At 42.0% G+C, this 13,307-nt stretch overlaps 1 protein-coding gene across 2 annotated transcripts in view; it reads right to left on the bottom strand.

Annotated features, from left to right (window-relative positions):
* Positions 1 to 13,307, bottom strand: part of TGFBR2 (transforming growth factor, beta receptor II (70/80kDa)) — a 91,881-nt gene that overhangs the window by 44,861 nt on the left and 33,713 nt on the right. For both annotated transcript variants that reach the window (XM_006890629.1, XM_006890628.1), the window contains one exon: positions 1,121 to 1,292. In XM_006890629.1, coding sequence (XP_006890691.1) covers positions 1,121 to 1,292 — 172 coding nt within the window. The remainder of the gene's footprint in view (positions 1 to 1,120; positions 1,293 to 13,307) is intronic.

Here is a 13,307-nt window from a genome sequence, read left to right on the forward strand (position 1 = left end):
GTAACCATTATCACATTTGACACATCAGTGTCACAGTGTTCAGCTTCACAGCAACCATGAGTTACCTCTACACAGCAAATGGACCATATACTTTTATCAAAATCTGTTCTCCAAAATTGCTCAGGTCTGGACATAAATGAGGTCGACAGGTACAGCAAGTTGCCTTGACAGGCCTTTGCTGTTAACTATCCTTTAGTGCTTAGGAAACCCAGTCATCCCCTGACGTGTACAGAGGTCCACAAGGTCCTCAGATCCATCATCAAGGCTAAATACATGTGCCTTAGAGAGACACTCCGAGGACTCACGCTCCAAAGGGCAGCGAGACATCTGAGCTATAGTCTTGTTTGTCAAACAGCCCAGAGACATACAAGTTACTTAACAAATATCTAACAAATTACAAACGGCAGAATAAGCCAGCAAAAGTGCTATGTCCTATTAATCTGCCCAAAGAGATGAATTTATACTTTTTTCTAAAATTAGGGCTGCTAAATGATTTCTCCTTTTCTTTCATCTTTTGTGCACTTGCCAAAGTCCATAACTATAGATTAGTCCACTGATTTCGGAGTACACATTGTGTATGTTTGAAGACTTCTATTAGACCTGGTACCTCTCTCTGTGTGTGTGTGTGTGTGTGTGTGTGTGTGTGTGTGTGTGGGAGGAGGTGTGGGGGTGTGTGTTACTAAGGGAGAGAAGGAATAAAGATAAAACAGAGAAAAGAGACCCTAATCCAAGAGAAAGATACATGGTGGTGATGGTGGTGTGTTCTGTTGAGTTGGAACCAACCCATAGCTGACCCCTCCAGTGGGTTTTCAGAGGCTATACATCACACAGAAGATTATACATCTTACGTTTATGAAGCAGTTGGTGGATTTGAACTGCGAGCTTTTGGGTTGACAGTGCAACCCCTTACCATTAGGCCACCAGAGTTCCCTTGAAATAATGGTGATCGAAAGTTAATGGACTCGATGGCACATAGCAAAAACAAGGAAAACAGAAATGGGATCATCGTCTATGCTGAGGGCATGGGCATGCACTGCCTTTGTGTTACGAGCACACAGTATTAGAAACGGATGATTATTTTTTTTTTAAAGAACCAGGAAGTCGTAAAAGTCAGCCTTACCACACAGCCACGCAGACCTCGTGTGGCTTCTCACAGATGGACGTGATGGTGCAGTTGCTCATACAGAACTTCTGATTGTCACAGGTGGAAAGTCTCACGTCGCAGAACTTGCACAGCTGCCGTAACTTGATTGCCCCATTGGTGTCCGTGACCATGACGTTGTCATTAACCACTAGGGTGAAGAGATAGGACGGGCAACAGTTAGTCAGCTTCCAGGCAGCCTGCCAACGACGTCCTGAAGATGTTACACAATTTTGAAGAAATCCAATGCCATGGAATTAATTTGGAGAAAGAGAAAATAATCCCTTCATAAGGCCCAGAGATTCTCTCACGGTTGTAACAAAGCTATTGCATCGTGTGTGTGGAGGGGGGAAAGGGACTGAGTAACTTCTCCATTTGACAATGATTATCATAAGATCTTTTTTTCTACAAAAAAAAGTCAGCATTCAATCCAGGAGCAAGCTCTGGCCCACTGCACAATACTGGAGGCTGGGATCACGGCATAAAGTATCCTTCAGGGAATTTGCATTTATGTGGGTGAATAGTTAAGGAAATGGGCCCAAGAGAAAGGGAAGTAACAGGGGATGTGGGAGGCCCAAGTGAACCCTGGGTTTTAGAAGAGCAAAGAGGGGCCACTACCAGGCAGAGGCGTGAAGCCCTAACTGGGTCAAGGCATCTGAAAGAAGAGAGCCAGGCCATTGCCATTACTGTCCTGACCTGCCCAAGGAACTGGGAGGATTTTCTCAGTGTGAACCTGACTCACCTGGATTTTTCCATGCCTGGAGGGAAGTCAACTGAGTAACCAACTCTTAGCTCTGTTATGATAAGTGCCTCCTGGACATAATACAAAGCAATGAAATCATGAAGGCAATAAAGCCAAGGGCCACCTCAGGGATCTGCTCCTTTAATGTCTCTGCTGCTCTCCTCCCTTGCTACTCTAACTCTACTCCTACTCTAACTTTACTCCTACTGTAACTCTATTCCTACTTACCCTAACTTTACTCCTACTCTAACTTACTACTTACTCTAACACCACTCCTACTCTAACTCTCCTCCTACTCTAACTCTAATCCTACTCTAACTCTACTTGGTAAGCACTGCCTCAGCCTCATGGGCCCTCCAGTAAGGCACCAGGTCCCTTCCTCTTCAAGTCCTTCACCTTCTATTCCCTTTACTTGGTTCCTTCTTGCCTTCTCAGCTTCTGGCTAAATGTCAATTCTTTGGGCTAAATTAAACCACCAGGAACTACGACAGGCCTCTGCCTCATCTATCTCCATCACTTTCGTGTTTACAGTCTGGCCTTCACAGTGTGCGCTCCAGCACACATTTCCACACACACACAATTCCATGAGACTTTATCTGCCTTGTTTGCACGCTCAATGTCCAATCCCCAGGACAGAACCTGTCACAGGGAAGGGATCCAAAATGACTGCATGATTTACTGAGTCAACAGATGACCAGACTATAAAAGAAATGAAAACTGCTCATATTTGACCCTTTATGGGGTGGTATTAATAAGTTCAGAATTTTCTATAAAACCATAGTTAGATAATTAGAACTTCTATAAAATCATAGTTAGATAATTATAAAACTGCCATCAGTTTTTTACCAGGAAGGGAACTGTGCCCTTCCTGAATTACTGGTACTTAAATATGATCTGTTCTCTTCAGATATACAAATTCTTTGATGTTACTAATAAAAGTTTATTTTTAAGTAAGTTGGTGTCTCCCCCTGGTATAAAAGCCTGGTGACCTCTCCCAGTCGGGGAGGCTGTCTTTGAGGCTGACCCGCTGTCCTCCACAGATCTGTAATAAAGTGCTTATGGATACTGCAATCCGTTTGTCTTATTGGCAGTTGACTACGGAAAGAACCGCTTGGGTTCAGTAACATTTATGCCAGTCGGAAAAATGAACACAGACCTTTTTATATCAAATTAAGACAGAGAATGTAACTACAAATTGAATCATTTGTATTCATCCCATAAAATACTAAAGATTGACTATTCTTTACAACACACTGCTGCTACAATTTGAGAGGTAATTAAAATATTTTAAAAAATGGATTGACTTGCGGCCCCCAAAATGGTTATGGTAAAATTCCAATCCCGTACTTGTGAATTTGATCTTGTTTGGGGAAATAGGGTCCCTTTTTTGAAAGATGTTATTCAATTTGCTTTCACCTGGATTCAGTTAGGTCAAGCTCCTTAACCCTTCTAAGCATTTTATAACTGGACTTAGAGAAAGAAAGTCAGACACAGAGAAAGACCCATGTGAACATCTGTCTACAAGTCAAACAATGCTAAGTAATCCCCTGGACTCCTAAGAAGGTGAGAAACAGGGTGTATCTTTCCAACAGAGAGACAATGGAGACGTGCCAAGGTCATGCATGAAAACTTGTAGCCTTCTTACTCAAACTCTGGTGGTTTAATGGGTGAAGCATTACACTGGAAATCCAAAGGTGAGTGGTTTGGATCCACTACCGGAAAGTCAACTAGGAGTCAATTCTGACTCCATGGCAATGGGACGCTCCTTAATAGTGATAACATAAATCCTATTCTTCAAAGCTCATTCAATGAAGGCTCATTGTGGTATTTTTGTTTTGCTACTACTAGGAAAATAAGACAAAAGTGTACAACATTTATAAGAAAGGTCATTTTTTAATTTTTTTGTTCAGTGAAATCCATTTTTATTGGCAATGATAATAATAATGATAATTATGATAATAAAAGATTCAGGTCTGGATATCATTAGGATGTTGAGAATGCTTTCCCCCAGGGGATAAGCTTTGAAGGGGGGGGGGGAAATCTCAGCCTCTGTCTACATTGAAGCATTTTCCTGCCTGTGGGCAATGGAATGGCTTCAGTGTCCCTACAAAGTCACTCCATGTCCTCTAAACGTACATTTCTGTCAACAATCCTTCACCCTCCCATGCCACTTCTTGGTCACTTGGACCTTGCACCTGTTTTCTGGGTTTCTAAAAATATAAACATACACAAACTTAAGATTTGCTTTCTTGTGGCAGCATTAAATATAGAAAAAAAAATAAACCCATCATTGCTCTCAGACCTCAAGTTCATTTCAGGAAGTGTATTTTTAGGTAACAAACTATTTTGAAGCTCTCAATGTCTCTCAAGCCAACAGCTCTTTGCTTAGCTAAAAATATAGGCAGAACTGTTTTCTGACCCTGGTGTTAAATTTGGGACCAACACGACAATGAAGATGTATTTTTTTTTTGTCCTATGATGGTTAGATTTGGATCTATTTGCAGGACAACTAATCTGACCCTTTGGGTTGCCCTGCGGGGCATCTGTCAACATACGGAGAAATTGGGCCACTTTTTGGCTCATTTCATTTATTTATTTATTCTGTATGTTTCAGAGAAACATTTCTTTTCTGACTCGGCTGCACTGTTGTATAAAATCAAGCTTCTGCAGCTTAGAATTTGACTTTGCAGCACGTTAGGGATTTCAGCACATACTTTCATTTTCATAACATGCTGAAATCACCTGGTGAGTTTTAAACAAATAATGATGTCTGCATGCCACCTCCTGATCATCTAAGGATTCTCTGATCTCAGGGGACACTCCACAGGGCATACTAAGGAGCAGCTAAGGTTGAGGGCCTTATCCCGGAATTATTTGTTGTTTCTATCACGTACCCTTGAGTCAGAACTGCTATAGCTGACCCTCCAGTGAGTTTTCAGAGGCAGTAAATCACACAGCAGGAAACTGCCCCTCTTTCTTCTGCGGAGCAACTGGGGGACTTGAACCAGGTACCTTTGTATTGGAAGTCTAACTCCTTACCACTAAGCCACTAAAGTTTCCTAGAATTAGTTGGGGGAAAACCCCACACAACAGGCAAACCCTCACTCAAAGGCATGTAAACATACAACTTATTTGACAGTGGAGGGACAGCCCCTCTATATAGTTGAAAGAATTCTCCTTGTCAGAAAACATGCACCTCAAGAGACATGATTAACAGCTTTACACCTCTGATGTAAAGACATCCTTTGCCAGAGACCAGTCTTTTCCAAGCGAGAGCCAAGACGCAGCACAGAAGTGACAGGAGCCAGATAGTTTACAAGGAAGAAATGAAAACAGATGAGAGCGTGCTGGAGACAGTGGTGACAGCCTGAGACGTGGGGACAAGGATAAGTGGGTTCGGTCTGATGCCTGTGAAAGAATGGGTGTCGACAGTGAAGAGACAAAAGGAATGCAAGTAAAATGGGGGGGCACCACGCTGAACACCGGAGATGCACTGCGGCACTGAAGAAAATCCACTGGGTTGTGTTTTTGAAGGGAAAAATGAAAGAAGACACACACTTATACGTTAGAATAATATTTCATGCCTGTAAATGCTTTTTTGCTAGGTATAGAGAACGCTCCACCAGCAGACGTGGGCATGGGAGGCCCTTTCAATGGGTGACAGCATCCCAGGGTCCCGCCACATTCCACTTCAAACAAAACCATGAATAAAACCAAGACTTTCAGTCTAGGCACCAGGGATGCTTACAATCATGTCTCAATTACTACTCAGAACTGTTGTTCACAGGGTCACTATGAGTCAGATGCCACTTGATGGCACGCAACAACAACTACTCTGTAATATGCAAGTTGCCTCTGTCAGCAAGCATACTGTCACCAACAGCTAGGGACGTTGTAGTTGTTGTGTGTTCCTGAGTGCTAACCGACTCACTGCTGAGCTTCCTGTGGGTTTTCCGAGGCAGTAAATCACTCAGGAGGAGACTGCCCGTCCTTCAGCCACAGAGCAGCTGGTGGATTCGAACCGTGTGCCTTTGGAGTTGCAGTGGAGTTTCTTACCACTAGGCCACCAGAACTCCTATTTGCTGCTGCAAGAGTTAATATTGTCAGCGTGAGCAAGCTTATGTATTTACTTAGCGTGACTGGGATTTTATTTTATTTGAAAACATTTTTATTCATTATATGCACTACAGTTCACCACCTGGCACTGCTTCCCATGCACCCTTGCTTTTTACAGCCTTGTTATTCCCAACCTTTGTTTTACACCTATGTTCTCTTTCAACTCCACAAAAGCCTTGATATGTCTTCTCTTCCCATTTCACTAACTGCGCTTATGTGAAAGGTGAGATACAGCGTTAGCTCAAAGGGAAAAGTGACTTTTAATCTTTTTTAAAAATTTTCTACTAGTTTCTTTACAAAATTCAAATACACTGATTTCAAGAAAAAATTCTTTTAATTTCCCTCATCCCCCACCCAATAAATTGTATAACCCCATGATTAATCCACCCTCCCCATGCACATCCACATTCCTCTGCTTCCAGCCTCTCCCACCTCTCCTGAATCCTTACTCATTCTACAATAATCGTTTTTTACATTATTTATCCTTTTGGGACTGTTAGTTCATTTACACAATGCTCTCCAGTCCCTCCCACGTTAGGTAATAATTTACAAAGTCATTGCTCCTGCGTGCTGTATAGTATTCCATTGTGTGAATGTACTATAATTTCTCAATCCATTCCTTTGTGGTTGGACATTAGGGCTGTTTCCAGGTTCTTGCGATGGTGAATATTGCTGCTATGAACATTGGTGTACAAATCCCCATTTGTGTCTCAGTTCCCATATTCTCAAGGCATATCCCAAGTAGTGCAATAGCTGGGTCATATGGAATTTCTATGTTCAGATTTTGAGAAAGTGCCAAATTGCCTTCCAGATCTTTTGAGGTTATCCCTTTACTAGTTTTGGTAGAAAGCTTTATGAATTTGCTTCCGGAAACAACATACATATAAATTTTTTATCATAGCTTCTGAGGGCTCACAGGTAGTCTGAAGTTTGAGAAACCACAGCTAATGAATCCCAGAACTCTGTCAGAGCCACTGACAACAAGCGAAGCACAATGGCTGATCCCAGGAGGGTGGAGGCCCCGTGTAAGCAGGCGGTCAATACAGTCACTCTGCGTATAACCATGTCTGTGAGTTCTATGCCTCAGGAGGAGACAGTACCAGGTATAACCTCAAACATCTCCTGTGGGTTAATATAGAACATCTCCGGGACCAAGGAATAGAAAGGGAAGTGAACACACACACGTGATGAAATGAACACACATGTACGATGATGGCTAGATGAGGATGCAGTTCTAAACAGCAACACAGGATCAACCTACCTACAGCCCTCAGCCAACTTTCAAATGTCTTTCAGTTTAGGTTGTTAAACTATTTTCCTAAGTCTCTATAACGAAAACTTTTTCACATTAAAACAGCAGAAGTCACTGTCTGTTACAAGCATCTGACTATCCTTAGAAAACTGCCTATCCTAACAGGCAAACTATCCATGATGGTCTCTAGAAAGCATTCCATCGAGAACGCTCTCAACTAGGGAGCCATTCACCAGCAGCCACGCATGGGCATGAGGACTCTTTGCAGCCAATGGCAGCATATCATGGTTCCACCATATCTTACTTCTCTTCAAACAGAACCATGCGCAATATACCAAGCCCTTCAGTCTAGGGCAAACTGCCTTCCTCATTTTATGTCACATTTCCCCCAAAACTCATTGTCTAGAGACAGAAGTTCCAGGATCTCGAGAACACGCATTAACTGCTTGACTGTATTTCTGGAACAGTCAGAATTCCAGTTTGGTGGATTCAAACTGGTCTTCCAGGCTCAGAGATGATTGCCCTAAGAAGCTTTAAACTTACTCCAGAGAAACATCAGGAAATTTGGAAGTGAACTCTGAGTCTATGCTTTTGAAGCAGTATCCACGATGAGTTGAACACCCATTCTTATTAATAACCAAGTGTTAAGGGTTTACAAATAATTCTGCACACTTTTCTAGACATTAATTCATACACTTCTGAATTCATGCATTATATACTGATGGTTTCCTGCATGTGCTTTGGAAGCACTTACGATTCACCTATTCCACAAATAACTAATGTTTTCTTGCTTCCTATTGTATAATTAAGAAGACCATGAAAACGGATGGATGCACAACATCACAAAGACTAATCTTTAGTCCCTGATGATTAGAAGAACCAGCACTTCAGAGCGGTACCTTTCCAAGGTTAATATGCACGCAAATCCCTGGGGAATATTGTTAACTGTGGTTCTGAGAAAGGAGCTCAGAGTCTAGTCCTAGCTGATCCCAATACTGCTGGTCTACCACACCGTGACCAGGAGGATTCAGTATTGACTTGTATTATTTCCTTTACTCTTAGGGATCTAACAAAGTTCAACAGCTGTTCCTCTTCTTACCTCTTTCTCATCAATCCATCTGCCTTTCTCCTGAGCCTTTTCTCTTACACAAGCACTGGCCCACGGGCGCTGCTCACCAACCATATGGGCCTGCAATTGAAAGACTTGTTCTCTGAAAGTGGGTTTTAATTGCAGTTGGCATTTCAGAGCCAGACACTGAGACAACCGCCTGGCAGACAGCCACTACGGTCTGTGATGCTGGCAGAAATTCTCCACAGCCCTGGAGACCGACTGGGACAAGTCTATTGGCCTGTCACACGAGTCCTCCAAGCCAGGATGCCAAGCAACCTTGGAAGAGCCCCTGCCTGCCTTTCCCACACGATTGCGTCTTTTATCAGCAAGAAACACCTCATGATTAAGTCAAGTAATACTGCAACCACAGACATCTGTGGCTCACTTCTCTGAACATTTATTTGTATATTTGTAATTTCTGATGCAGAACACTGTTTTAGTTTGAAAAAATGCCTTTGGTGCACATTTCCTTAGACAATTTAAAGTATCTTGAGGGCAGAATAATATTCAACTATAACTCTCCTGTTGTTGTGTCAAGTTGGAACTGACCCATAGCAAGTTATCAGAGGCAGTTATTATCATGACAGGAGACTGTCCATCCTCCTGTGGAGCAGCTGGTGGATTTGAACAATGTGCCTCTAGGATTGCAGCGCAGCTTCTTCCATCAGACCACAATTCTTATATATGGTAAGGACTCCACAAAAGCCAGGATTTTAATCATAATCAATGCCTCTTGAAAATGAATCGTGAATCCTACCATTGTTACAAACATTGTAAAAAATAACCCTTCATTTTAAATGCTAAATGTTCTCCCATTAGTATCTACAAAATAAGATGATGTAAAACTGAAGCATTTCAATCTATTAGTAGTAATAAAAATGCAAATTAAAGGTGCACACCATTTTCAATCATTTTGCACTGAAAAAAAAAATTCAAGTGTGATGGCCAGTGGTTTGTGCCACGTGTGGGGGGGGAAATGGATATTCTGACAGTTCTGAGGGTTAACACTGGTCCAAGTTCTCTGGTGTGTTTATCAATAACATCTCTAAAAACCACAAAGGCAAACAGCCTTTTGTCCAGCACTTTGTCTTGCAAGAATTAATGATATTCACTGGTAAGTTCACTGCAGCTTTACAAAGGCAACAGAGAGCAAGCAATCTAAATGTTCATCAACAAAGGACAATTACAATAAATTGAATGATTTATTTATTTATTTTTTAATAGGAGGGAGCTCCGTGTGGATTTCTTTGTAAGGGCTGAAATCCATGATGCAACAAATAAAGCAAAGTGTGGGACAGGTTCCGGGGCTGCACATCATCTCCTAACCCCCCGCCTGGGTCACGTGCCTCACTGCCTCAGGAATCCAAACTTCACAAACCTCATTCACCATTCCCATAGCCTTTACACTTCAATTATGCTCAGCTTCTATTAGGAAAAGCAACAGGAAGTGAGAGGCAGAAGGGAGTGAGGGCTGTGGGCTGTGTGTCCCCCTGGTTCCCTCGTGGCGGGAGTTCCCTTGTCCTCCTCCAATCACTCGTCCTGGGGGGTGCAGATGGCAGTGCCGTCCTTACACCATGTCACCCCTTTGTAAATCCCATCACCAGCAAGTCAACTCTCAGTCACAGCAACCGTGTAGTGACTTTGGAGACTGTCACTTTATGATCCCCTCCTCAAACCATTCTAATTGTGCCTTCTCGTTGCTTCTGGGCCCTGATACACCATGATCCATGTGTGTGGGTGTGCGCTGGTGCTGGGGTTCGTAGCAGTAGTGACTGTGTATACATTTGAATGCACTGCAGTCAACGCATATATGCAAGTATGCATGAGTATAGGCTGCAGGCAACAGATTCTCTGGGAAGAAATAAGAGATTGTGAGAATGTCATTTGAACCTACAAAAGAAAAGTGGATGGCTAAGAAATAGACGTGGGAAAGCATTTCACTTCATGCTCTTTGTCATTTTATAATTTTTTTTTTACCATAAAAAGGTTTTTATAAAAATAATTTCCAGGGGAGCTCTGGTGGCCTAGTGGCAAGAAAGCTGCACTGCAAACCCAGAGGCAAACGGTTCAAATCCACCAGGTGCTCTGCCGGGAAAGGAGGGGCAATTTCCTCCTGTACCAGTCAGATCTGATTTGATGGTACACACACACAAAATAATAAAATAAAATAAAACAAAAATAATTTCCGTTAACATGAATAAATAAAAGAAAGCGTTGTTCTTTGTGTCTCAGCAGATGTGGCTGTTGCTGGGTGCCAGTTAGTAGATTCGGATTTGCAGTCACCCGACAGGACAGACAAGGACTGTCAGGATCTTCCTCCCCACAGAGTGGCTGCTGGTTCTAGCCTCTGATCTTTCAGGGAGCCGCCAAGGCTTTCGTTCATTCACACAGTCTCAGGTCACCACGGCGGCGGGTCCTCACGGACCATCCTTAGCCAACAGGGAGACCACACTGTTAGCAGGAAAGAAACGGGTGAGTGGTCTACAGACATTGTTTGTCCTGGCTTTGTAATAATGTTGTTGCTGTGGTTGTTGTTGTTGCTGATTGCCTTTGAGTTGAGCACGACTCACAGCGACCCTATGAACAAAAGGCTTGAAGCTCCTCTAAACTATCGACATTGATCAAAGTTCATCGAGTTTCTGGAGGCAAGTTGTTTAGGAAGTGGATGCCACTATAAACCTGCCTTAGATGACATAATCAATACTCAAACATCTCTTTTAAGTAGCAGGCAAATCATCCTAATTAAAAAAAAATCATGTAGGATTTATCAACTGTCAGTTCCATTCTCCACACAGCAGAGTGATGGTAAAGCCATGTGAAGGCAGTCACAGCTCCTGTGTGGCTTACAATTTAGTCTGAAGGAGAAGTGAAGAGATGCAACATGAATTAGTTCTTTGCCTTTAAATATAAACAGAAGGTCGTGGATGGAGAGAGGCCCAGCAGAGGAATTCTGCAGCTTTTCGGAGGAAGCAGGCCTGGGGGAGGAGGGAGTCTGGGGCAGCAAAGGAAAGAAGCAAATTGCTCAGGGTTGAAAGGAAGTCTGGGACAGGAGAAATGAGAATGAGTGAGCACAGAATTGAAAGATCATAATTTTGAAGACAGAACCATTCAATAACCGCAAACCATTCAACCTCCACTACGCAGATGGGAAGGTTGATGTACATGCCGTTTTAGGCTGGGCACGTCTAATGGTACTGGTTTAGCCAAAACGAGATTGGCAAGGGGAATAAAGATGGCAGAAGCAAAGTCCTCTCAGAAGTGCAATGGCCAAAAATAGAATTGAGATTTCTTTCACCTAAACTGTATTACAGAAACATCCCCTTTTAAAAAATCACCTGAGTAAATCTGATGCCTCACTGGACAGCTGAAAAGTGAAGGACTGTTAAATAAATCGTCAAAGCTGGGTAATGTCGACCCACTTACTGGAACACCAGCGTGCACTCATTATTACAGAGTATTTAGGAATGCGTTGGAAGTGGGGGGGTATGTTCTTTCCTGCTCTCACTTGTCCAACTGAAAAAAATTCTGCTTGAGAGCTTGGCTTCAATGCCCTTCCTGACCCCCTGAGTTTGCCTTAAGAGCTGACATTGCATTGCATTGCATTGCATTGCATTAAGCAGACTGAATAAATAAAAATATGTATTAAACACACAGGCCATTTCAGGGATTAAAAAATAATTATGTTGCAAAAGATTTAATTCAAAGGGGTGTTTCACATTGAAGACTTGGTTCTGCCTTTAAATGATGATTTTTTAAGGAAAAAAATACCAATTTGCAAGGAAATTCTGAAGATGACATTCACAGAATAAAACAGGCTGTAGTGAATAAAAAAGTTATCAACTTTCTCTAGTAACAAACATAAAATAACTGACCTGAAGTTCCAATCACATCCTTCCCTACTTAGCATTCCACAGTCCCAATACATCTAAATAATTCCCAAATACACACTGTTTTCTTGCATAGGCTGGGACTTCTCTCAAATGACTGAGGAATGAAGCACAATTTTAATTTTATAAAAACTTGCTGAATTTGTCATTTTTACATGGGCATGAGAAAAACATATGCCTACAAATTAGGTCACATATTAGGAGACAAAAATGAAACATTTAAAAGGACTCCTAAAAGTGCATATTGATGTTGTTGCCAAGGGCAATATTTCTGAATACTTCAAGCACTTTGTTATCACCCCAAAACCTGAAATGCCTTTGGCCCTCTCAATTACCTTCCTTCATCTTTAATAGGACTTTTATGGGTTAAATTCACTACTTCTGCAAAGTTATGGTAAGGTTGTAGAGAATAGCAATTGGGGAGAGAAAGAGGGAGAGGGAGAAGCCTTATCCTTTAAATGTGTAAATTCAAGCAAAGCAGGACCCAGTAAGATACAGTTTTGTGGACTTGCAAAATAATAGTTTGGTTCTTGTGTTGGGAAGTTTCTTAAGTTGCTATTTTACATAAAGAGATAGAAACTGAGAACATCATTCTTTCCCACTTGATATATGACTGTGAATAGCAACAAAAACTCAGAGATGTTTTATAATAAAAGACAATGAACTGATTCCCGCAATGACAGTCAGAAGAGGTCTGGTAAAGCGGTAAGTGGCACAGTTTGATACAGGCAACAAACAGAACAAACAATTTAGGGAGTTTTATGACATTCTTATATTAGGATAAAATAATGTAGGACTTCCCAGAAAAAGCACTCTACAGAGGTATGGGTGTTATTTGTATGCTCATAGTAAATCCTTGCAGAAACAGTGAGGAGGGCAAGCCAGGGTCCCTTTCTTTAAGATGTGGGTGCTCTTGTAGGGAATGTGGGTGATGAGGGGAGGTGTACACCAGTGACATTTACCCAAAGGGCTTTAAGTAGGAAAGGCCATAAGGAAGATGCACTACTCTTTCATTTACTTATTCATTTACGATGGGTTTTGATTTGCTTAAGGTTTGT

The sequence above is a fragment of the Elephantulus edwardii genome, unplaced genomic scaffold (genome assembly GCF_000299155.1).
Source record: "Elephantulus edwardii isolate Elephantulus edwardi_28Jun2011 unplaced genomic scaffold, EleEdw1.0 scaffold00091, whole genome shotgun sequence".
Classification (NCBI taxonomy): domain Eukaryota; kingdom Metazoa; phylum Chordata; class Mammalia; order Macroscelidea; family Macroscelididae; genus Elephantulus; species Elephantulus edwardii.